General features: G+C 49.9%; 1 protein-coding gene across 4 annotated transcripts in view; it reads right to left on the reverse strand.

Moving 5' to 3' along the window:
- Nucleotides 1-22324, reverse strand: part of LOC126871315 (leucine-rich repeat-containing protein 24-like) — a 152701-nt gene that overhangs the window by 11071 nt on the left and 119306 nt on the right. For all 4 annotated transcript variants that reach the window (XM_050629985.1, XM_050629964.1, XM_050629974.1 and 1 more), the window contains one exon: nt 263-1477. In XM_050629985.1, the coding sequence (XP_050485942.1) occupies nt 263-1242 (980 nt within the window). In that variant the 5' untranslated portion in view covers nt 1243-1477. The remainder of the gene's footprint in view (nt 1-262; nt 1478-22324) is intronic.

The raw sequence follows: 22324 nt of genomic DNA on the forward strand, positions 1-22324 counted from the left end.
AAGTTTTATTTAGATTGCGAACGATCGCGACCGAACGTCGCCTTGTTCGCGATGCTTCTCGTTGGGTCGCGTCGCGTCGCGTCGCGTCGCGTCGATGAGAATCAACAGCTGGAATTGCTTTTGCACGAGAAACTTTAACATCGTCTGCGGTTCGACGATACTGGCAACGAATATTTCGAAGGTTTAGCGGTTCGGTGAGTCGGTGATTGACTATTTATTTAGCCAACTTTGAGATTGAAGTTGGGAAGGAGGCTGCACTTACCGGGGAAAGGTGGTAGCCGAGGAAGCGGAGAGCGTGTCGTTCTCGTTCTGGAGTTCGCAGAGTTCGCCGTTGAACCACCAGGTGAGCTTGGCAGCCGGGACGGCGTAAACGTCGCACTTGAGCGTGACGTTGTCTCCCTCGTAGGCCTCCACTCGGTTCCGCAGCTCGATCCGTGGCAGGCAAGCGAGTTCGTTGACGGTCTTGATCTGTTTGCCGCGGAGTTTGGCAGGAGCGTCGCAGACGGGGTCGGACTCCTGAGGGGCGGCCGGCGCGGATTCCTTGAGCCAAGCTTGCGTGGCCTGCAGACGACAATCGCAGACCCAGGGATTGTTGTGCAGCGTGAGTCCGCGGAGGCTGCCGCCTAGGGGCAGCGTGCGTTCGGGCACGCGAGTCAACCGATTGCCGTCGAGTCGTAGCCACTCGAGCAGATGAAGGCCGTCGAACGCCCCCTGTTCGATATTCTCCAGCCGGCAGTGACTCAATTCCAGGTTGGTCAGATGCGGCAGATGCTGGAATGCTGCTGCACGGATTTCCCGTATAGGATTGCCGTTGAGCAGTAGCTTCATCAGATTCGAGTAGGAGGGGAAAGTGTCGCTAGGTATCTCCTCGATCAGATTCTCCGATAGATCCAACTCCACCAGCCCCACCAGACCGACGAACGCTCTGGCTGCTATACGGCTGATGTGCGATCTACTCAGGTACAGTCGTTGCAGATTGATCAAGCCGAGCGCGTGAAAGCATTCCGGCGGCAGACTGACCAGATGATTGTTCGACAGATCCAACACCTGGGTCTCCTCTCTGGCGCCTTGGGGAAGTCCCTTGAGGTCTCGATTCGCGCACTCCACCCACTCTTTCCCGCTCTTCCACTTGCACGTGCACATGTTCGGGCAGCCCTCCACCACCGGCCACGTCCACGATAACAGCATCATCGTCCCGAGAAGCGCGCCTCTCCACCACCAGGCTCGTACACTCCAGCACATTGTGTTTCGTTCCTCGAGATCTCCAGCGACCCGCTCTCTCTCTCTCTCTCTCTCTCCCTCTCTCTCTCTCTCTATCTATCTATCTCATCTTATACTCGATCTCGTTTCACGCTTTTATCTCTACTTTGGCCTTCCGCCGATGCTTCGTCTCGCCGAAAACATCGCCAGCGATCCCCTCGTCCTCCAAGATGATTGGTCCGGTCTGCAAACTCGTCGAGGCGACGCGGTCGATCTCCTGAAACAACAACGATCATCGATCGACGATTAGTCCAAGTCGATTCCCCATCGTACCACTGCACACTGGAAAAAAAGAAAAAAAGGAAAAAAGAAAAAAAGAATAACGAAGAAATTTGGCGTTAATGAGCTCCCCGTCCTACAACTTCTAACCGCGTAGGAGATGCCACACCCCCGGAGACGCTATTCCTTTACCTGCCGGTAACAACCCGATCGACGATATTTTCATATCTAGGTAACTAATGGTGCTTCGTTTTAGACAGCTGGCTCGCAGTGTGCACATGCTCTCCGTAAATGAGCGCAGCTATTCCACTCGCCTGCATATACACGCTCTTTAAAACGACGAGGTTAGCGCGTTCATCATCGTACAAAAATTTATGAGCTTACAACGAACGCACGAAAAATAGGTCAGAAGGTTCCATCGAGGCTTTATATTTTTCAGACGAGCTCGTTCTATTTGCTACTTCGCCAGTTCCGGGTTCGTGATGTCTAACGCAAGGCAAAAAAAGAAAAGGGAAAGAAAAAACGAAGAAGCGGTAAAAAGGAAAGAAAGAAAGAAAGAAAGGTAGATAGAAAGAAACGTAAAGTAAAACAAGAAACGCTTTTCGTCGCTCGACGATTAATTAGTAATAACGACGTGAAAGCATCGACTTGGCACAACGAGGCGTGTAATTGGTTGGAAATTCAGCGTTCGTGGCACCCGTGAAACAGACACCGTTGACGTTTCCATGGATCGGCGTAGGTACTGTTCTCTAATTGACGTAGCGCGTATTGATAATTAATCGTCCGACCCTGCGGTACATTTTGAACGAGGCATCGGAGCGCGTACCAATCGACGCGTCACGCAGCCATCGACGCAGAGCGAGTAAGTAGGCGGTACGTGTACTTGAAAATTAGGCCGTGATAGCGGCGTCCTTATTTGCAAGACACGGGATCCGGGTTCGCTTCTCCGTAGGACACCGAGTCTCGATCGTAAACCCTGGGGCTCGTAAAGTTGGCGCGGAACCTTTCCCGTGATCGATTCATCTCGCCGGAACGATGGTCGTTTCAACGACTGACGTTCTCCGCGGCGGGAACCTATCTCGTTCCCTCCTAAATGCCTGATTAACCATCGACGAACGATCTACGGATTTGTCGCGATGAGAATTCAACGACGTAGCGTTATTATCGCGAGGAACGAAATAGCTGTTAGTTAGAATTAACCGTTCTAAGCTACCATCGGAAACAGGCAGAGCGTTTCGCCGATGGGTCAGATCGAGTAACGAGAATTCGATGTTCCGGCTGGGAGAAAGCTGGCAACCTTGACGAAAGCGGAGTACGCAAAGCTGCCCGTCCGTATCTTTCGCTCGTAAAAGTGCGATCAGGAATCGGCGAGGAGAATGGAGTTCTGCCGGCGAGAGAGCCGGGCGTATTTTATGGAAAAATCTGGCCCGCGTTAGGCTGCGCAAAACTTGGAAAATCTTGGCGAGACGGGTGCGAGGACGAGAGAAGGGATTCAGCGAGAGTAGGAAAGTGTGTAGTCGGAGGACTTTGAAAGTGGGAGTCGAGAGGCGATGGGAAAACCGAGGAGGAGCAAGAAAGAGCGGAGTGTATCGCGTTGCGAGGAAACTCGTCGCATAAACGAGAAGTTAATCCCTTTAGGAAGTGTTTTTCCAGCTTTGATATGCTCGCGCCACCGTGTCGTTTCGTATTCCGAACGGACGAGTCCTCTTCTCGAGTGAATATCGCGGAGGAAACTGCGGGTTTCGCGAAAACCGGAGTTTCGCCGTGGTAGACGGAACAATTGGAAATTGTTCCTGTTCGACGCGTTAAATCCACCACCGTGGCAAATCCTCTTTGCCGCGATGTCGAAGTGCTGAAATCGCGGTCCATTAGCGAAATCTCCAAGATCGAGCGGATACAAGCACGGGTCAAGAGCTGTTCGATATCGATGAAGGTAGAATCCTCGTTTAGTCGAACATTTGACGAGAGACGCGAGAAAGAGTATCGGAAAAGAGTATCGGAAGATGAAATCCTCGGTCCGGTCAACGATCGAACAGAAACAGCGAGCAACTGCAACTATCGAATAACCGTGGAAACACGGTCGGAGCTGGGTTCGGAGTGCGCGAAAGAAAGCGTCGGCAAGTTGGCGAGGGAGAAACGGCGAGACGTTTCGTCGGCGAAAAAGGTGGCGGACGATGCGGACAACCGACGGAGCGGAGAGATGGGAGTATAGCGAAGAGGGGAGGGGCGAGAGCGTGTGCATTCTGACGGCGAAGACGTCGGCTGGAGAAGAAACACTCCTGGCGGCGCGGGGTGGCGACCGATATCAGGATATCGGAATATCGAGCGGCCGCGCCGCGACCTGGCGTGGCGGTTAGGCGCGCAAACCCCACGATTTTTCGTGGCTTTATTCCAGCATGCCCCGTTCAACGAGGTTTCCCAGCGGCTCTGGTGCAAAGGGAGGCCTCCAGGATATTGCCTGCTCGACATTTCCAATCCAATATCTACTATCGCCGCTTTTTTCCTCCGCAATTCCGACGATGCTCCTTCTAACGCGCTAACGTTTCCCCAGCCTCTGGCGAACCAACGTCTTTGCGTGGTTCCTCGTCGATCGGATCCAGCGGACCACACAGCATTAAGAACATCACGCTTCTTCGATGCCAGCATCGTTGGCACGTTCGTAGTCCAAACTGTCGAGCGATATTTATTACCGTCGCTGTTCGCGGAAACCATCGTGGACGCCCTTTCTGCGTCTCTCCTCCGAATTTGTCCGGTTTAACGAGCAACGGTCCGAGTCGACTTTTGTATCTTCGAACAGTGTATCGTACTATATCGTAGCGAAGGGAATACGTCGATGGTAGAGAAAGAAGGTTCTCTGTACGCAGCACGTTTCTACTTTGGACGGGCCTAATCGAAATGCGCGTCGGGGGAAAGCTTCCATTGCCAAGACTTCTATCTCCGTGGGATCGTTTGGGTCGAATAAACAAATGGGGACGCTCGACAGACACCTCGTAGAATTCGTAAAGACGAAGAGGAGTGGCACAGGCCTACCACTAATGAAATTCGAACCTAAATACCTCTGACGCGGAAACGCTTGAAATACCGTGGCAATTCCACTCGTATTTCCTGATTTTGTCGAATTCCCTCTCTTATCGGATAGGCGAAACCAACGTGTCTATCACCTGCGGAACGGCCTGCGTTTATTAAGCCGGTAATGATAAAATCGTGGGTGGAAGGTCTCGCCGAAAGAGCCCCGATAAAACGAGAGTCGCGATAGCTTTCGGATCGTTCTTTATCGGTTCGTGACGCAAAACCCGTAGATGAAAGAAAGAGAAACGTCTGAACTTGAAGCAGAGAGAAGAACTGACTAAATCGAAGGATACGAGGCGCGCGAAACATTGCGAAAGGATGATAAATTGCTCGTTCGGCGATATCCGGTCACCCGAATATCATCGAAAATCATCCGGTTCGACTGAAATTTCATGGACTTTTTAGCGACGTTAAACGACGTTAAACGACTTCTACTTTTCAATCGGCGGCCAGAATACTTTCACCGGTTCGCCGAGATATCCACCGGTTAAACGCTCTTAAAAACCGGTTAAAGCTCTTAAAAACGCGCAAGAAATTGCCAGATACTAGGTATAAAACGCGCCGTGTCACGAAACGCGCTGTTTCTTCCTCCGTTCTAGTCGAACCAGCCCTGACACCCTAGCCATTCGCGCGAAAATGAAAGAGGAGACGAAAAATGGGAATTCGATGTATTCTCGATAGCATTTCCGATAAACTGGATGCCGCGCCGCGTCTTCGAGAATCCAACTTCGAGTTTCTTGCCTGCCGCGAAGAAGGTAATGGTCTCTATCGCGACACGAATTCAACGACGAGCGTTCGTCGAGACGAAGAAAAACGCCAGTGGGGAAATATTCGCAGACTTGCCGAGATACGAGCACCGCACGAAGATGGAAAATGCCAGTGGAACGAAAGAAACGGTGATTCTACGCTCGAATTAAATATCGTGCGAACGAATTGTTTATGAACGTTTGCAACGTTCGTATTCGTGGCTAGAGAAATAACGTATCGTATCGTATCGTATCGTATCGTATCGTATCGTATCGTATCGTATCGTATCGGATCGGATCCTCGCGAAAGTTTCTGTCGTTTTAGAAGGAAACGACAGATGCGCGATATTTCTTGCCGCGATAGAATCGCGCGTCTATTATTTCCTCGTAAAAGGAAAGAAAGTTTCGGGACGACCCGATACTTTGATCGTGCCAGTCGGGTCGTCGAACGAGAATAAAGCGAATCGGAAAAAAGCAGAGACGGGGAGCGTTCCTCGGAGAACGAGACAACGAGTAAGAATACAAACGAATTTAATTAACATCGACCGGTGATTGGCCGCATTAAGCGTCGCTGGACAAAGGGGAAGCGGTGACAAAAGAGTCGACGAGATATTCGTTAAAGTTGCTTGCATCCGATCGAAGCTGTTGTTCGTGGCTCTTCTACCGAGAAAAAGGCCATCAAAGTCTTCGTCCTCGACTTACAATACCCTAGACGAACAAGAGGACAACCTACGGGTCTCTCATCGATCCGACCGAGTGGACCAAATCCACCCTTATTTCTCCCACTCCGTCGCTAGAGGTTCCCAAACTTTCGGATATTCGCTTCTCTTTTTCCTTCTAATTTCCGAATATCTGCCGCGATCTTTGCCCGTGCAACGGGATTTTACTCGGAACGAGTGGAACGAAATTAACAGGATATCGGACAGTCTGCGATTAGATTGTCGCTGATTTCGATGAACGAGTGTGTCTCCTCCTTGAACATAGGAAGCGTATGTATTGACCGGCGTTCCGATTTCGAGCGACCAGACGATTTATCAAGCTTGAGAACCTCTTGCTTTTAACCCTCGTTCCCTCGCTCGCCCTTGGAATCTTCCACCTTTTCAATCTTCTCCTCGACCGTTCTTCTTCGGTTTACTCGGATTCTTTTCGTCTGCGGAAACCCAGAAGCGTAAACAACTACGACGGCGCACCGAAATCACTCGGACGCTGACGTCGAAAGACGCGGGTACTAATCCCGACGAGGAAACTGGCTTCCCTCTCGATGGATGCTCCAGACTCTCTGTTCTCAAGCTTCTCGCCCGGATTTCATGCATTTAAAGCACCATTTATCAATTCTCTTAGCCAATTACAAGCACGATTATTGCGAATCGCGTCCGTTATAAATCGGAGAGAACGGTACCCCGACACGTGACAGGCTTACAAACCTTCCATGAAAGATGAATCCCGAGCCATTTTCGCGGCGAGTCGTAAACCTCGGCTTTTCGCAGTAAAACGGGTTTACCCGGCGTCACCAATTTTTTCTATCGGCGAAGAATCGGCGAAGAATCGGCGAAGAATCGGCGCGATCGTTCCGGTTCGCGTTTCAAAAATTTCTGCTCGCGCGATTCGATTCCATAAAACTGGAAGAACGGAGATAACGGCGGATCAAACCTGGAATCGGGAATGTCCTCGTTCGATTCGTCAGCGATCGATCTACGGAATTCGGCAATTTTACGCTCCGTTCGAGCAGATTGTATTTAAAAAAGACAAACGCAAACGCGGGTCTCTTTTCTTCTCCTCGTCGGCCTGCCAAGGATAGGAGAACGTCGTTGACGATTTCAAAGAATCGTGTCGTGCGAAAGAAGACAGAAAAAGAAAAAAAGAAGAAAAAAAGGGAATTTTCTTTCGATTCGGTGCCGGCTATCCTTTCGAAGATGGTTTGTACTTTGATTTTTCATCCATCATCCCTTCGCCTTACCTTGTGCCTTTCTTACCGTACGAAATCCGTTTTCGCATTTTCGTTTCGCAGAATTTGGAATTCTTTCGCATGGCTCGAGATTCATTCGCTGACGTTATCGTTACGTTTAATGCATCCTTGGCATGCTACGCATCGTCTCGATTCTTTCAGACCTTGATACGTGACGACGATTTGATGTCTCTGCTCGTTCCATATTATAGGTATCCCTTCGGAAATGAAAAATTTCCGTTTCTAAGATGGTTCGATCGGCGAAATTGAAGATGATCGGAGGCTAATAAGGTATGAAACTCGTTTCGTCCTGGCTTTTCCACCGTCTATTGCGTATTTTCAATTTCGCGACTAATAGAAAAATTGGGAAACGAGTCGACCAGTAAGTAAAAAGTAAGATACAAGTATCCCATAAGTGTCACACGGATTCTGACCGAAGATTGAAAAGCCAAGATTATCGAAAAGGAGATCAGGCTTGTGACAATCTGTTTTCGAGTACGGGATACTCGTGATCGATTTTGCGGAATCGATTCGCGTTCGAGCAATCGGCCATGATAAGCGTCCGAGTCAAGTTGGAGAGGGATGTCCACCGACGAGACGCGAGTTCCTAGCTACGTTTGCCGCATAATTATGCCGTAATTCGGGTCGCCAGTGAATCCCACGGAGTCTAACCTAGTTTCCGATGCGATGCAACTTCCGTTGCATCGAACGTTATCGTCCTTTCGTTTTCCTCGCGCGAGCCTGCTTTCGGTGTCGCGGTATGATCCGTTTCGAAAGGACGAGATAATTTGTAACTGCTACACGACGAAGCCATCTTCGAAATGCTCTTCCAGCGGAATTATTCACGGATACGTGGACGAGAGCAACGATGCCAACGAACGCTCGAAGAAACTGACGATAATCGATAAACGACGATTAGCAACGTAACACTTTGACGACCGGAGACGCGAATTAAAACTACTGTTTCCTACTGTTAAATAAAACAGCGAAGAGGAAGAAGAGAAAAGGCAACGGATGCTATAAACGAACGGTTCTCGTATAAAATACGACCGTCGAAGTATTAAATTGGAGGGCACGTTTGCTCCAAGAGTTTCGTCCGATTCTACGGAAAGGTAACGGGTCGTTCGCGTTATTCAGTCATTTTAAAGATACTCTTATCGCGGTGATCGAGAAGCTAGGAAATCTTGGCCACGTCGTTCCAGCTTAACGGCGTGGCCGGCCCCAACAGCCGGCAAACCTCTGGCACAGTTGTCGAAATGCGAGTGGGTTGTTCGTAAAGGGTCGCGACGTTCCGCTGAAGAGGAAAATTGATCAACGATGACTCGATTCTATCCCTTTACCGAGCGTCCCTCGAACAATTATAATAAGAAGAGTGTCTGGATGCGGATCGACGAAGCGAATGGACGGTGCCACAGAGATCGCGCGGTCCGTGTCGCAAATAACGCTTCGTCGTTTAGCGTGAAGTCAATTTCACGGTTCGAAAAGGAAATGTCAATTACAGCGCGTTCTATTGTAGAAGGAACGCTAATCCCGGCCGGAATAACGGTGCGACGATTCGTTCGAACGGAGAAAACGCGATGATAATTTCGCCGGATAAGACAAATAGGGGGAAAGTATGTGGGCGAATCGAAGGGCGACGACCAGCAACAGCAGGATACCGGGTGGCACGTGACGTTGCGCGATCTTTTAACATAACCCGCTCCGTCGAAGCGTAAAATTAGCGAATGCCGGGATCGATCGGCACCCGTTCCCGCACCACGAACGGTTCGTCCTGTGCGACCGCGAGAAGGCTCTGGGAACCTGCAGGGGGTGACTCGATGAAGCATTACCCTATTACGATCGTCGTTCGACGCTCCTCCGAACTGAATTACCAAGCAGTCCGTCCGTTCTTCCGCCAATGGAACGCTTTGTTCGTCTCGTTAGGCGAACAGCTTCCTAGAAAACGTTCGCTCTCCGACGTGACGATATTGTTTTTCGCGTTGCCGAGGTTCATAACGCCAAGCGATTATCGTCACGACCGATGATACGGTCGATGTTTGATCATATATTCTGCAGATTTTGAAAAGATTTAGCCGAACATCAGCCGAGCAGCAACGAGACGTAATACGTGCTTTCGTATTTGTCAGGAATTTTCGGGCTAGGAGAGAAATAGCGGCAGGCAAATCCGCGTCTCGTTCTCTCGAAAACCTCGGATCGAGATTCCGTGGAAGCGCGTTAGAGCGGCGTTTTGCGAACAACGGTCGGTGAAATCCTCGAAGCCGTCGATCGCTCCGTCGTCCGTAATTTTATTACGTCTATGTGGTGCGAAGCGCCGCGCCGTACGGAGTTTCTCTAGTCGTCTCTAACGTGCTGTGGCGCGCAGTCTAGCAGGATTAATTCGCGCTCCGTTCCATGCTCGCGTAACCCAAGGTGACCGGTAATATCCGCCGGCTTTGGGAAGCGTCGAGGCGAATATCGAGCGAACGTTCGGCCGAGAACCCGTCGTCCTTCGTGGCCGCGTAACATTTGCAATCCATTAGGAATATCGAGGAGCTTGGCGAGTTGCCGATGCGAAAGACGTGCCCCCTTTATCCACCTCGAATTATTCATCGGACGGATCAGAGGTGCCTCCGATCGAATGACATCGATTAGTTGATTAACGGCCGTTGCTGTCGATTCGTTTGGCGATCCAAGGCGCTCGATCGTTCGCGTTGGTGTACGCGTGAAACGGTTGTCGAATCGAGCGTTTCCGATCGTTCGATTAATCGAGTAGTTTGGTTTTCCAGCGATTCGCACGCAATGATCGTTCTATTTGTATCTGGAATCGACGACTCGCAGCCCCTTTGTGTCTGCAGGAAAATGTCTAATGGAATAAAAGCAGGTTCGAGCCATTAAGCAGCGGCAGCTAATTAAAAACAGGACGTTTCGTTAAGCAGTCCTGCTCGTTCCTTCCTCGCTCCTTCCTCGCTCCTTCCTCTCTCCTTCCTCGATGTTCGAGATCGCTTTCTATCGATGGAACTCGAACCAATTAACCCAACTTCGGATTGCTTCGGATAATCGAGTTTTACCATCTCTCCTCGCAACTTGCGCGCAAAGCAACGAATGGATTTCGGCTAACGAGCGACTAACGCCGAAAAAGACTACGCGAGGTTATGTGCCACGGAAATATCGTATACTCGAGGTTGCCGGATTATCCAAAATCGAAGATCTGGAAGAATCGAAGATAGCGACCTTGATTCACCGACTTCCATATAGTCTCGAAATATCGATTTACGACGAAACACGTTTCCCTCGCTGGACGATACGTCACTTCGTAATACGTCGCTACAATATCTTCGTAAAAGAACCGATATTTCGGAATGAAAACATTTTCTAGAAAATTTGTAAAGTCGATCGAGTCGGATTTCGTCCGCTACGAGCGTAAATCATTCGCCATTGAATATTTCATAGTGCGAACGCGCTTTCGTTTCTCCTAGTTTCGTTCTATCCTCTCTCGAATAGTTTTTCTTCCGAAAAAATCGAACGAATCCAGTATATGGCGACCGACGACACACTTGGTGGCGATAGAAAGGCAATTTCTCCGGCGACGCCCTCTCGATCGTCCTGGAATCGACTGTCGACGCTCGACGCGCATCGTTACCGCGCTCTTAGTTCCCTCTGGCTCTTAGCGAATCCTGCAGATCCGTGGCGCTTTTTGCGGCGACATTCTTCACAGGCTCGTTCCCCGACACGGCAGAATGACGGAATGTCTGTCTGGCGGACAGGGCGTCGTCATCCTCGCGGCGCTTTACGAGCTCCAGTCCCCAGTTCCATAATCCGTCGCTCCGTCTCGTCCCATTTCGGTCTCGCGGCCAACAACTAACGGCAATTTTAGTCTCTCGTTAACGGGCCCGCGATAAACCGTCCGGCGGTTTTAACGACTTGCTTCCGCATGCCTGTCCCTCGGCGAAACACGGGAACGTGGCGACGTTGGGAATTCCGCATGTCCGTTTTATTCGTTGTTCGACTTTTGGCCGAGGTTCGTCGGCAAAACGAGCGAACGAAGACCCGTTTCCGAGAGAAACCTGGTAACTAGCAAACGGTACACCGTCGAAATTGAGTTTTTTCAGTTAATCGATTTTCTTTTTTTTTTTTTTTTTTGTCTAACCCAAAGCCGTCAACATGCAAGTTTAGAGATACAGGAACGCAGATTTAGGGCGTTACGTGGTTAAACTCTGGTTCACGCTGACGAGTTTTATTAACCTGAAAGGCAAAGTTCCGATTTTCGGAAGATTCGTGTTTCAACGAAACGTTCCCCGCCTTCGTCGAGATCAGACTTAGCCAACAGCTAGCGAAACAAACGTTGCACCGTTTGCGAGGATTCGGGTGACTTGGTTAACTCGAGCGCTTTAACGACCGCTTGCCGCGATATCGCCGATTTTACGACTGCGTTGCTTGCAACGTCCACGAAGCGGGCAAGTAGTCGCTATCAGCTGCGACAGTCTGCCTTTTTCAGCTACGAAACTCTCGCGGCCCAATCAGCGTTTCCTCGATGATCGATCCTATTTCGATGGTGAAACATCGGTATTAAGAGCTGGTGAAACGAACGAGAGCACCGAAGGGGCGAAGGCGTGGATCGTCGACGCGGAAACATTCAACGCTTTCAATCGAACTCGTCTCTGTAACTCGCGGCCATTGTGTCGCGTTACCAACGGCAAGAATCGTTCCGAATAGAATATTAATATCGCTGAATAGCACGTTCCGCTATTTCGGGCCTGAACGCGTACAACGTCGAGACGAAATCGTGACAAAAACGAACGAATCGTAAGCGGTAAGCCACTGCCCTCGACCTCGGTCTGCGCTGTAAACCTCCAGCTATTACGATTACCTGCAGTGCGTTAGGTCTGGCAATCAGACTGTACCGTGCTATCGTGCCCCCGGTATCGTTCGACGTGCCACAGTTATCCTTATCGTGGCTGTAATTACGCCTACCTGTCGGGATATTGCTTTTAACGTACGTGCTTCTATGCGGTTACTTTCGCGCGTCGGCTGTCCCATGCGAGATAACCTCGCGGTAACGAGCGCGATTGCTTAGGCGACAAAGTAGCGGAATCAGTTTGGTTCGAGCATCGTAGCTGCCGAAAGATCGGAACATCGGAACATCGGTTCTTTGGAACATCGGATCTTTCAGCGAGCGATGGAACGTTAGGTCGCTGGAAGGGGGCAACGAGTCGTCGACGGCGAATTCGTTCCGTCTCGACGGAAGTGTAAAATTCGCGAAACGTTCTAGCAGGCTGCATAGCAACGGCAATCCCGATGCAAACAAAGAAAGCAGTCCGGCCGGATGAATATAATTATCAAAATGAACTTGGCCGAAGGTTTACACGGTAAATTCCATTATCCTGTTGTGTTAACGAGTCGCTGTAAATATTGCCATGGTGTTATTTTATCACGGGATCGTGAAAACCATGCCAAACATAATTATCTAGATGCTCGGCCGTGTAACCGTACATAGCCAGACGCGTCTGTGAAATGGCGTGCAGCGGTGGCGCTCGCGCTACGCTGTAGAAAATCTGAAACGATGCGAGGACGAGCGATTCTGTGCGACCGTGAGAGTCCAGCGAAAATATTCAAACTCGTGAACGTGTTAACGAAATTAGGCTGGCGATATACTCTAAAAGCATAACCGGCCGCTCTCGTTACCGTCGTTTCCACCGCTATTTTAATCGCTGCCATTAATACTGCCCCATTAATACAGTTGTCCTACTATCGACCTGATAATTATTATTCAGGTGCGCGATACGGGCGAAGAAGGTGACGTCGTTACCGAAGTTAAACGACAGCTGCACGCTTCGGGCAACGATATCGCGCGATCCGATCACGACGATTTCCCATCCCACTTTGTCTAGCGTGGTGGTTTCCATCGCCGCTGTTACTCGACAGAGTAGGGAAGAAACTAAAGTGGGCATTTTTACTTCACGGTGCCGTTTATTCGAAACGTCCCGAACAAAACTGTTAGGTTGTTACTCGTTAAAGCGATCGAACACAGGGTTCGATATCGTCGCTTGTTTTCTGCCGTACGTTCCCCGACATGCCACGATATTTACAGAGTAGACTAACCAGGATATCTCACAGTCCCGTAAGTTCCAACAATAGGAAAAAATATGCCACTGGACGAGTATTCCAGGAGCGCACGGCGAAATCGAACAAGCGAAGTAAGTGGAAAAAGTTGCTGACATCGTCGAGCATCGATGGCACGATGGAAGGCGCTCTGGCTTCTCGCAAAAATGGCGCGGGTTCGAGTCCCCAAGGGGCTCAAACCCCCCTCTCCCCCCCTCGCCCTCGTTCTTTTCGCGAAATTTACACAAGGATTTTCTTCGAGCTTCGTGAAACGGTACAAAAAGAGCCGAGAAGAAGGAGACAGAGACTCGTTCGTTCAATTTGTATCCTGTGGAAACGCAAGAATTATTCGATTCTTCGATGTTTGAAATGCCAAGAGAGGAAGAGGGAGAGAGAGAGAGAGAGAGAGAGAGAGGAAGAGACGGAGCTTCGAGAATCTCCTCCTTTCCTTCGTATTTACTTGTTTAAGGGTACTCATTCTACTTCTATTATGCGGCAAATACATCTGCACCAACTTCTTCGTGCTTATAGAGACAAATGCACAAGTTCAGCGGATATAGTACAACGTATATCGTCATTTTTATGAACCTGTCGGCAGATGTAGTTTGCATTTTATACCGAACCTAGGAAACAGGATTTATCGGAACGCTCGATTCGAGCGTTTTCCTCTTTCTTCGTAAGTCTCTGCTCGGCATTCTTCTATGCGAATACTCGAAGACGAATTCCCAAATAGAAATGGGAATAGCGACGACGAATTCAATTAAACGCCACGGTTCTTCCGAATCAATCTCGACGTTATGACTTCGATATTCCGTCCGGGAACATTCCAGAATACCCAATGAACTGTGGCACGAGTGACACGAGTCTTGAGAAATGGAATCGCTCGGCGGCTTTCTCCGTGACGTCCTTCCATTCAAATTCCGTGGAATCTCCACGAGTGTAGCGGGCAAAGCCAAAGATGTTCTCCTTGATAAAAAGAGGAGCGTTCCTTCGCGATTCCATTGGTCTCTGACGTTCTTTCGGGCGAAAACCGGTTATTTCGATAGCGGGGTGCTCGATTTCTCGCTATTGCCGACAAAAGGGGACTTTGCGTTCCGCTCGCAGCCACTCTGTGACAATGCCGGAGGATGCAACGGAGCCGCGAAAGCCACGGCACTCCTCGATACAGGAAAAACCTGTACTCTTTTGTTTCAGCGATTCGACGTTTAATTCAAGGTGTAGAGTTTCAAGCGTGCTCGTCTTGCAGCTGTGTCCGACTTTTGCTTCGCCTCGTTTCTACGTTCGAAGCCGAAATAACGCGAAAGAGTCGAATCGATAGGATAGATTCGCGAGAAAATGCCGATAAACTTGGTTTCGTCGTTTGTTTCCCGATCGAAAGATATTTCACGACGCTCAACGAAACGAGAGTATCGCTGCTCGCGATTACAAATCGGAGATGCGCGTTCTATCGAAAGCACGTACGATATGCAAAGCATCCTTTCCATTGTGACGACGCGTCCTACACCGTCGTTATTAGTATCGTTTTATCAAGTTCGGTTGGTCGTTTATCCAGCGAAACCATCGCGAATCGACGCGTCTGCGACAGTTGCGGTGATGGGCCGTCCTCGAAAAATATTATACATGGGTGTGGGTAGTAACCGAGTTCTCTCGGCGGCGGCGAATTTAAATATAAATGGAAAACGCCGGCTACGTTAGATATTTTCAACCATGTTCGATCAGTTTACGAGTCGCATTCCCATTCCGCAGTTTTTCTGGGCCCAGATGCAAGTCGAACGCGAAACGGTTAACTTCGTTCTCGGTCTGTTTCAGTTTTGCCCGACTCCGTTCTGCCCACTCTCCGGCCACTACGTACCGCGTTTGCTTAACCCTGCCAAAGGATGAACGAATTCCGTGGGAGCATCGACCGTTACCGAAATAGGTCTAATCGCGTCGCGACGTCAATTTTTAAGCAAGTCGCCGGAGCCAAAATTCCCGGCACGTCAAGCGGTTCCCAGAGATTTTCTTCTCCTCCTCTATGATATTTGCCAACGGTTCCGGCAAAGAACGAACGTCTCTTTCCGACCAGCTCGGTTTTCCCGATAATCGAAATCGCGATTGCGCGAGCCGAACACCGCCGGCCGAAACCGCTCCGTCGGATAAAATTCGAGCTTTCGAACGTTCGAGTTATCGAGCGCTTGGCTCTCGATAGCGATACGCGACGTTACCGCGCCAACGATTAATGCGCGGGACTCGATTGCTCCAATTGTCATCCTCGCTGTCGCTAAATCACGACGTCCGAATGGCACAATTATCTCGCGATCGGAGTCTCGATCCTCTCGGCTCGGAATCAAGACGAAGAGGGTGATCTCGCCGACGGTTTACGACGTCGATCTCGCGTTCGGCTCGCGCACTGGCAGCAGCCACCGATCAACTTCGATTAATAATATATCCGTCGCTGGATGTTCGTCAAATCGGCAGGAAATTCGTCCATGGGTACGCGACTCGTTATCGATTTATGCCTGTGCGAGCTTTGATTCGTGGTCGATTCATATCCGCTTTGTCTCGTCGCGATGTCTTGACTCGCCATAGGAAAAACGATTATTTCCGACGTAAATTACTCGACTTGAAATATCGAATCTCGCGAGCATAACACGTAGCTATATCAGAAACGTCGTTCGAATCGAAACAAATCAAATTATTGCCCGTACGATACACATCGCGGATTGCCGAGGCTGCGGATAGAAAAATGCGATCCTGAAACTCAAGACACGGCGTGTGTCTAATGGTTGAACTCTCGGCAAGCCTGAATTTACGACGCGACTGTCACGGGGAAGCCGTGGAACAATGGCTTTTATTTTGCCTCTTTACCCTCGCGGAGAGAGTTATGAATCATATCGTACAGGAAACGATGTCGTTTCACGATATACTTTCAGGTTGTGAGTCGCGGTCTATACGATCACTGGAAAACTCCAAAGTATTCTTTGTTCGAACGTCGCTCGCAGAGCTTTCGGTTTACGTTAAACCGGTGGTCGTCGGAACCTTTGCAGACACGGGCGACCGAATTAGCTGCCAAATCCGCACAACGAAACCAACCAATTTAACGTCGTTGCGTTATATAAAATTTATAGATTTTTGTACCGTTGACATTTAGAACACAAGGAGCAAGGAACACACTCTCGTCTATGTTTTCAAATTAACGATGCACTGGTACGGTATACGGCGACGCTGGGTAAATTTCTGTGAAATTTAAAGCTCGTTGGCATGGATCATACGGAGCAGAAAAAAAAGAGGAGTGTGGAAAGAACAACGCGCGAACTACATGCCGCGCGTATGGCGTACGGTCATCGGGTACGCGGGAACGCACTTTTCTCGCGTAATTTTTGTAGCGGCTCGTAGCCGGACAAAGGACAAACACCGTGTCTAAACAAGATCCTAGGACAAAAATTAACGACGAACGTGATTTTCCCTCGATACGCTTGCAGTATACTACGCTTACTATACAGTAAACTACGCTTCGTAACAATGTTTAGCGTTACGAATCGTCTCAACGAGCGAACACGGAGCGACGATTCGCAAGGAATACCTCGCGCTTCGGCCGTAATCCCGCTGATAATCGGACATCGTCTGCCTTAGCGCGTACAATGAATAGCGCGACCACGCGATCGAGATTCGTCGAGTCTGCGCGGCATAGCGAGGCAAATGGAGCCGTAATCGCCCGGTTCGATCGCATTACACCGAATTAAGACGTCGAGGGGAGCCAGGGACTGGCCGATGGTCGGTCGATCGACCGGTGGTCGCTTTACGACACCGATTTCAGCCCCGTGTCACCGGCGATAGGCGATAATCTCGAGGGTCGATCACGACGCGCGCCCTTAACACCCCGGCCAAGCCTATAGGTTGGTCGAACGTCGAACCGCAGGGTCTGCAGGCGAGGCGATAACACGCAGCCAGATGCATTCGGCCGAGCGAACGTTCGTTCGAGCGTGCTGCCTTTATCGGAACGTTCCCGTTGCTCGGACATTTTTCGGTTTCCTTTGTAAACTGGAATCGAACCGACGCGGCGTCCGATATCCACGGGCAACCTACCTTTGTTTCCTCGATACTCTTTTCCCTACTTTTTATTTGCTTGCTCGCAGTTGCCACGCGTCTCTCTCTCTCTCTCTCTCTCTCTCTCTCTCTCTCTCTCGTGCTTGCCTCCGTGCGCATATACCGTATACGGATGGTATGTAGCGCGGTGCACGAGCATTCCTCTTTCGTTCGGTCATTCCGCGACCTGTCTCGCAAGTTCCATTGAAATTCACTTTGTCGTAATGCCGTATTTACTGGAAGGGATTAGGTGGTTCGCGTGTATGCTATCGAACGGCCAAAGGAAATGTGACCGCTGATCGTCGAGTCGGTAGCGCACGATGGAGGTGGAAACGTAGTTGGGAATCGATTAGCCGGATTGATAGAACAAACTCGCTGGTAGAGCGACGAAGAAGCTTCTTGGTCGTTGGTTGCCTTTGTTCGAAGGATACGATATACCCTTCGATTTGCAAAGTCGGGAGGAAAACGAACTCGGACCGTGACGCGACTGAAAAATTTCGTACACTCGGTCGACTATAATCCGGCAAAGGAACGGAAATAACAGTAGCGGAAATAATAACGCAGCGAGCGATTACGGATCGTTATTAGTTCGTTTGGTAATATTCCGTTTCGTAATCGCGAGATTCTCAGCGGCATTCTCGTGTACAGCTCGATTCGACGAACTCTTAACGTGGTCGCGCCAACTCATAATGAAAATTGCCGGTGTAGCGTTCTTTCGTTCTCCGTCGCGGCCGTTAGTCACGGGAATGCAACCTAATATGTTTACCGGCGGACGATTTTGGATCGCGGCCAAATTAATTTCGAACGAGCCCCGCTTGAAATTCTAATCGACTGTTTAATCTTGCGATTGAATTGTCCGGCGGAAATCAACGGTCACGCAGCTTTACGACGGTTCTTTTGGATCTTGATTTCGTAGCCGCGCTATTGCCTGTCTGCACGCCATTGCTTCAACGCCATCCGACGAAATTACCGGCGCGCCCGCGAGCTTCGTTCGTCCTCGCGCCGTATTTTCTTCAACGAGCTCCGTCGAAACACGGATTATCCGTCGTTTCGATTTTCCGCGAGATTCGAGTCGAGCCGAAGCGCCCCTATTTCTTCGATCAGTCACGCGAATCTCGTGTTCCTGCGAGGTTTCAGAAAGCGGGCCAGCCACCCTTTTTCCCATTTTCTCCGCACCGAGTTCGCAAACGCATCGCAGCCACTTTCGAAACGAATCCGCGAGTCTCGAGTCCGTGAACCGACACGACTGTTAGAGATGACGAAGCAAGCTTTTCAGCTTTGAACGCGAGCACCGTCCGACTGGCGTTCGGCTGGCAGCGAACAGGGAGTGGCAAATGGCGCGATTTACGACGCGACGTTGGAAAACTGGCGGAGCAGAGCAAAGTTGCCGCGGTAGCTTCGCCTCGCACGGACACCGCGACGAGTCATTTCTGACTGGCGTTTTTCCTACTTATCCGCGGAAACGTGGGCCAATCGTTTCGAACGGAGCTGCTCTCATTGGCGAGAAAATAGGACGCGTTCTCACGCACGAGACACGAAGGGAAAAGACAAAAGGAACGGAGCGTATTCTCGAGCCGACGCAAATTACTCGCTCCGGAAACGTTAAATGCGCCTTAAATTGCAGCCGCGACGGCCTTCTCGGCCGCATTTGTCTTCTCGGGACGTTCTTTTCATTATCTAAACCGTGGCTCCTTACCTTTTTCTGGGTCGTGCAAGCTTTTTAAAATCCGACGAAATTCGAGCGACTGTTCTCACGGAAATGCCACTAACTAAATTGGTAGGGATCCCCGTCGTAGAAATTAATCGTCTGAACGTAACGGTAAATTACCGATAATTCCACTCGCGACTCGTAACACTCGGAACAAACGTTTATTCCGTCGACCAAAGAGATTCCTTTCATCGTCCACCAGAGACATCGTTTAAAATTTCATAATCTTGCACAAAAGCGGAGCTCGTCACAGGAGGCTAAATTAAGGAAGTTATCCGAGCAGGGTAAATTATGAAATTCGTTCGGTCTAACAGCTGAGCGAATTTAATCTCGCTGCGACAAAAGAGAGAGAGAGAGAGAGAGAGAGAGAGAAAGGATTTCGTCCAGCTAACTGATTTTCCCGAATTTTCGGCAAGGTTCGACGGTCCGTTCGTTGTCACAATGTTCGTTGTCCGAGCGATGAAACGGACGGGTGTAAAGAGAGAACGAGCGTAACGCATCGACCGGCATACTTTCGGCTAGGCATTATTATCCGAGTTAACTTGGTCGTTCGAATCGATGAACGAATTACTCGAGCTAATGCCTCGATTATCGCGATATAGGCACGTCGCATAGAGCTCGTTCATGGACACAGGTTTTTCACTCGTGTAAATTAACGCGCATTCCTCCCTCGAAGGCTATCGGCGAAACCGAATGGCTAACCTCAAAGGCTGATTGCGATTTTACACCCATGTTACGATTATGCGAAAGACCCGCTGACTATTCGGAATTAATGGTTCCTATTGCGAAACAAACGTTCGTGACATGACTAATTTTAGTGGCACTCGGTGGAATACGAAATGGCCTATAATCGCACCGCATTCTGTGTCGATTATTCGCAATAAACGGAGCAACGCTATTAAAACATGCTCAATCTCGGAGAGCTGCGTTAATTCGCCTAATTCGGTCGGCGAAACTTATTTATTTATTTGTTTGCCAAACGTAATACCGGGTGTCCACTAACGAGCCCGCGGTATTTACGTAATTAATTTATAGCCGGCGATTAGTCGCGATTAAATATAATGCCAGACATTTCCTTGAACATCGACTACCATCTGTTCCTCGGGCCCGACTTCATCCAACGGGAGTTCCACGCTTTCGCGTTCAAACGTTCGAACGATTTACGCGTCTAGTTTCTTTCGTGTTTTCAGCGTTGTTCCGTGTTTCAGCAAATATTTGTAAATGCAAAAAATGCCCGCTAGTACGGAATAAATAACAAGAATTATCCCGATAAATCCCATAAATATATATCCCGTGTGCAAAAGCAGATTAGCCTTGCTTGATTTACTCGCGTGCTCTACACGCTCGACCATATTTTACGTTTCAACGTTCCAGCGCCGCACTTTTTCGGCGACTCGTTCATTCGCATCTGATAAAAGCCGGCTTTCCCACTGGCTAAAGCGTTATATTTAATAATTTCGAACGCGTTCTTTCTCTAATAAATTTTTCCCGATATCGTGTATCACGATGCGCCAGAGAAACGAAAGCTGGATTTCGCGTGTTTGACAGACGCAACGTTTACCCTCGTGAACTCGACAAAGCCGAAAATCGCGTTCATTCTTCTTATTCTTCCGCGTCAATTTCGATCGAATCTCGCCGTCGACCACTGATCTTCGACGGCTCGCAACTGTGCAACGTACAGCATACAAGGTGTACAAGGTACGCGAGTTGGAGAACGTTCTGCGCATCTCCGCATGGCGGTTCGGGCCCTCTCTCTTTTCCAAGTGTGTCGCGCTTCCACGCGATCTCCCATTTTCTTTCTTTTATTTTCTTTTTCTGTTTTCCTTTTTTCTTTTTTCTTTTTTCGACGAGCATCGGCCGCCGACTGGTCGCAACGGCGACACGGCGTCTCCTCGGCTTTGCCTTTTTCATCTTGTGCTTGTCGGCGCCTCTCCCGGCGCGGCAGCGCGCTTGTCCGCCAGCATGGCAGGCCGCGCCGGCGTATGGCAACGCGCGCGACAAATGCAACGCGACGCGCTCGCTACTCTATTCCGCAGGCCATCCTTCGATCACGCACGTTTCCTCCATCTCTTTTTCTTCCTGTTTGTGCGCGCTAACGTCGCTTTGCGTCGCCCCAACGAACCAGACTGGCTGAGAGCCTTCGACAAAAGCCGCGTCGCGTCGCGCCGCCTCCCGATCGAACGCTTCGGACCGATTCTTTTAAATATAATAGCATCGGCAACAACCACGATATACCTGTTCCCACGAGCTTCGCCAGTTTTTCCACGATGCATCGCGGCAGAGGTGGCAATCTCTTGGTATCGAGTTCGTTTACGCGCGATTTTGTTTCAATTGCCGGCTCGAACGTGCAAAAGATCGTTCGACGTAAGCTTTACTCGGTCCTTTGGCACTTGTTTGTTCGTATTGTTGCTTGGCAACGATTTAAGCAAAGATCGCGATGCAACGTCAAGTTTGGACGAGAGTCGTCTCGAAAGTCTATCGTAGTGGAAATTCGGGTTCGGTGAACCTCAGCCCGGAGTGAGCCGCCGCGATCGAGAGACCCAATTTCCAGAGTTGCGCATCCGTAAACTAATTTTTACGTTGGCGGAGAGTCGATGGTTGTCGGTCGAGGGATGCCCGGGCGAGTCTAGGAGGGATCGTGAGACAGAGACGATGGGAAGCACGGTCGAGCGGGCAAAGGTATCGGTAGCGTGACAACCTACACCCGAAACGAGCAGCCAGACGTTGACCTCGCGGCCAGAAGCCAAAAGCTCGAAAAGTCGATGAGTTAGGGTGGCCGTTTATTCGCCCGAAACTACGTCGACGCTCCAATTTTTTCAACGGCGTCCCCTTTATCGGCCACGATGTACTTGCTCGCGGGTAACTTTCGCCGTTTTACAGCGATCGGTGGCCGGTTGTCTCTACGAACGACATATGTCCCGCCCGACAATCGTGCCCGCCCACGCTCGCCACAATTACACCTTCGTGATGGTAAATAAACAACCACTGAAGCGAACAGTTTGGCCGCAGCTTCTCCTAATGTATCCTCGCTTCTTTGCCTTTTCTTAATGTCCCGTGGATGACGGTAACGAGCGTCTGATTTTCTTAATCGAGTTGCTGCAGACACGGGGGCTCTTCGCGGTAATTAAATGGACGCTATTTCAGCAGATTCGTTAGATTCGAAGGAGGAACGCGAACGATCGGTAATTTTAGAACAAAAACGACGCGCGTGTTGCCGTTCGATAGAGTCGGAGT

The sequence above is a fragment of the Bombus huntii genome, chromosome 1 (assembly GCF_024542735.1).
Source record: "Bombus huntii isolate Logan2020A chromosome 1, iyBomHunt1.1, whole genome shotgun sequence".
NCBI lineage: Eukaryota > Metazoa > Arthropoda > Insecta > Hymenoptera > Apidae > Bombus > Bombus huntii.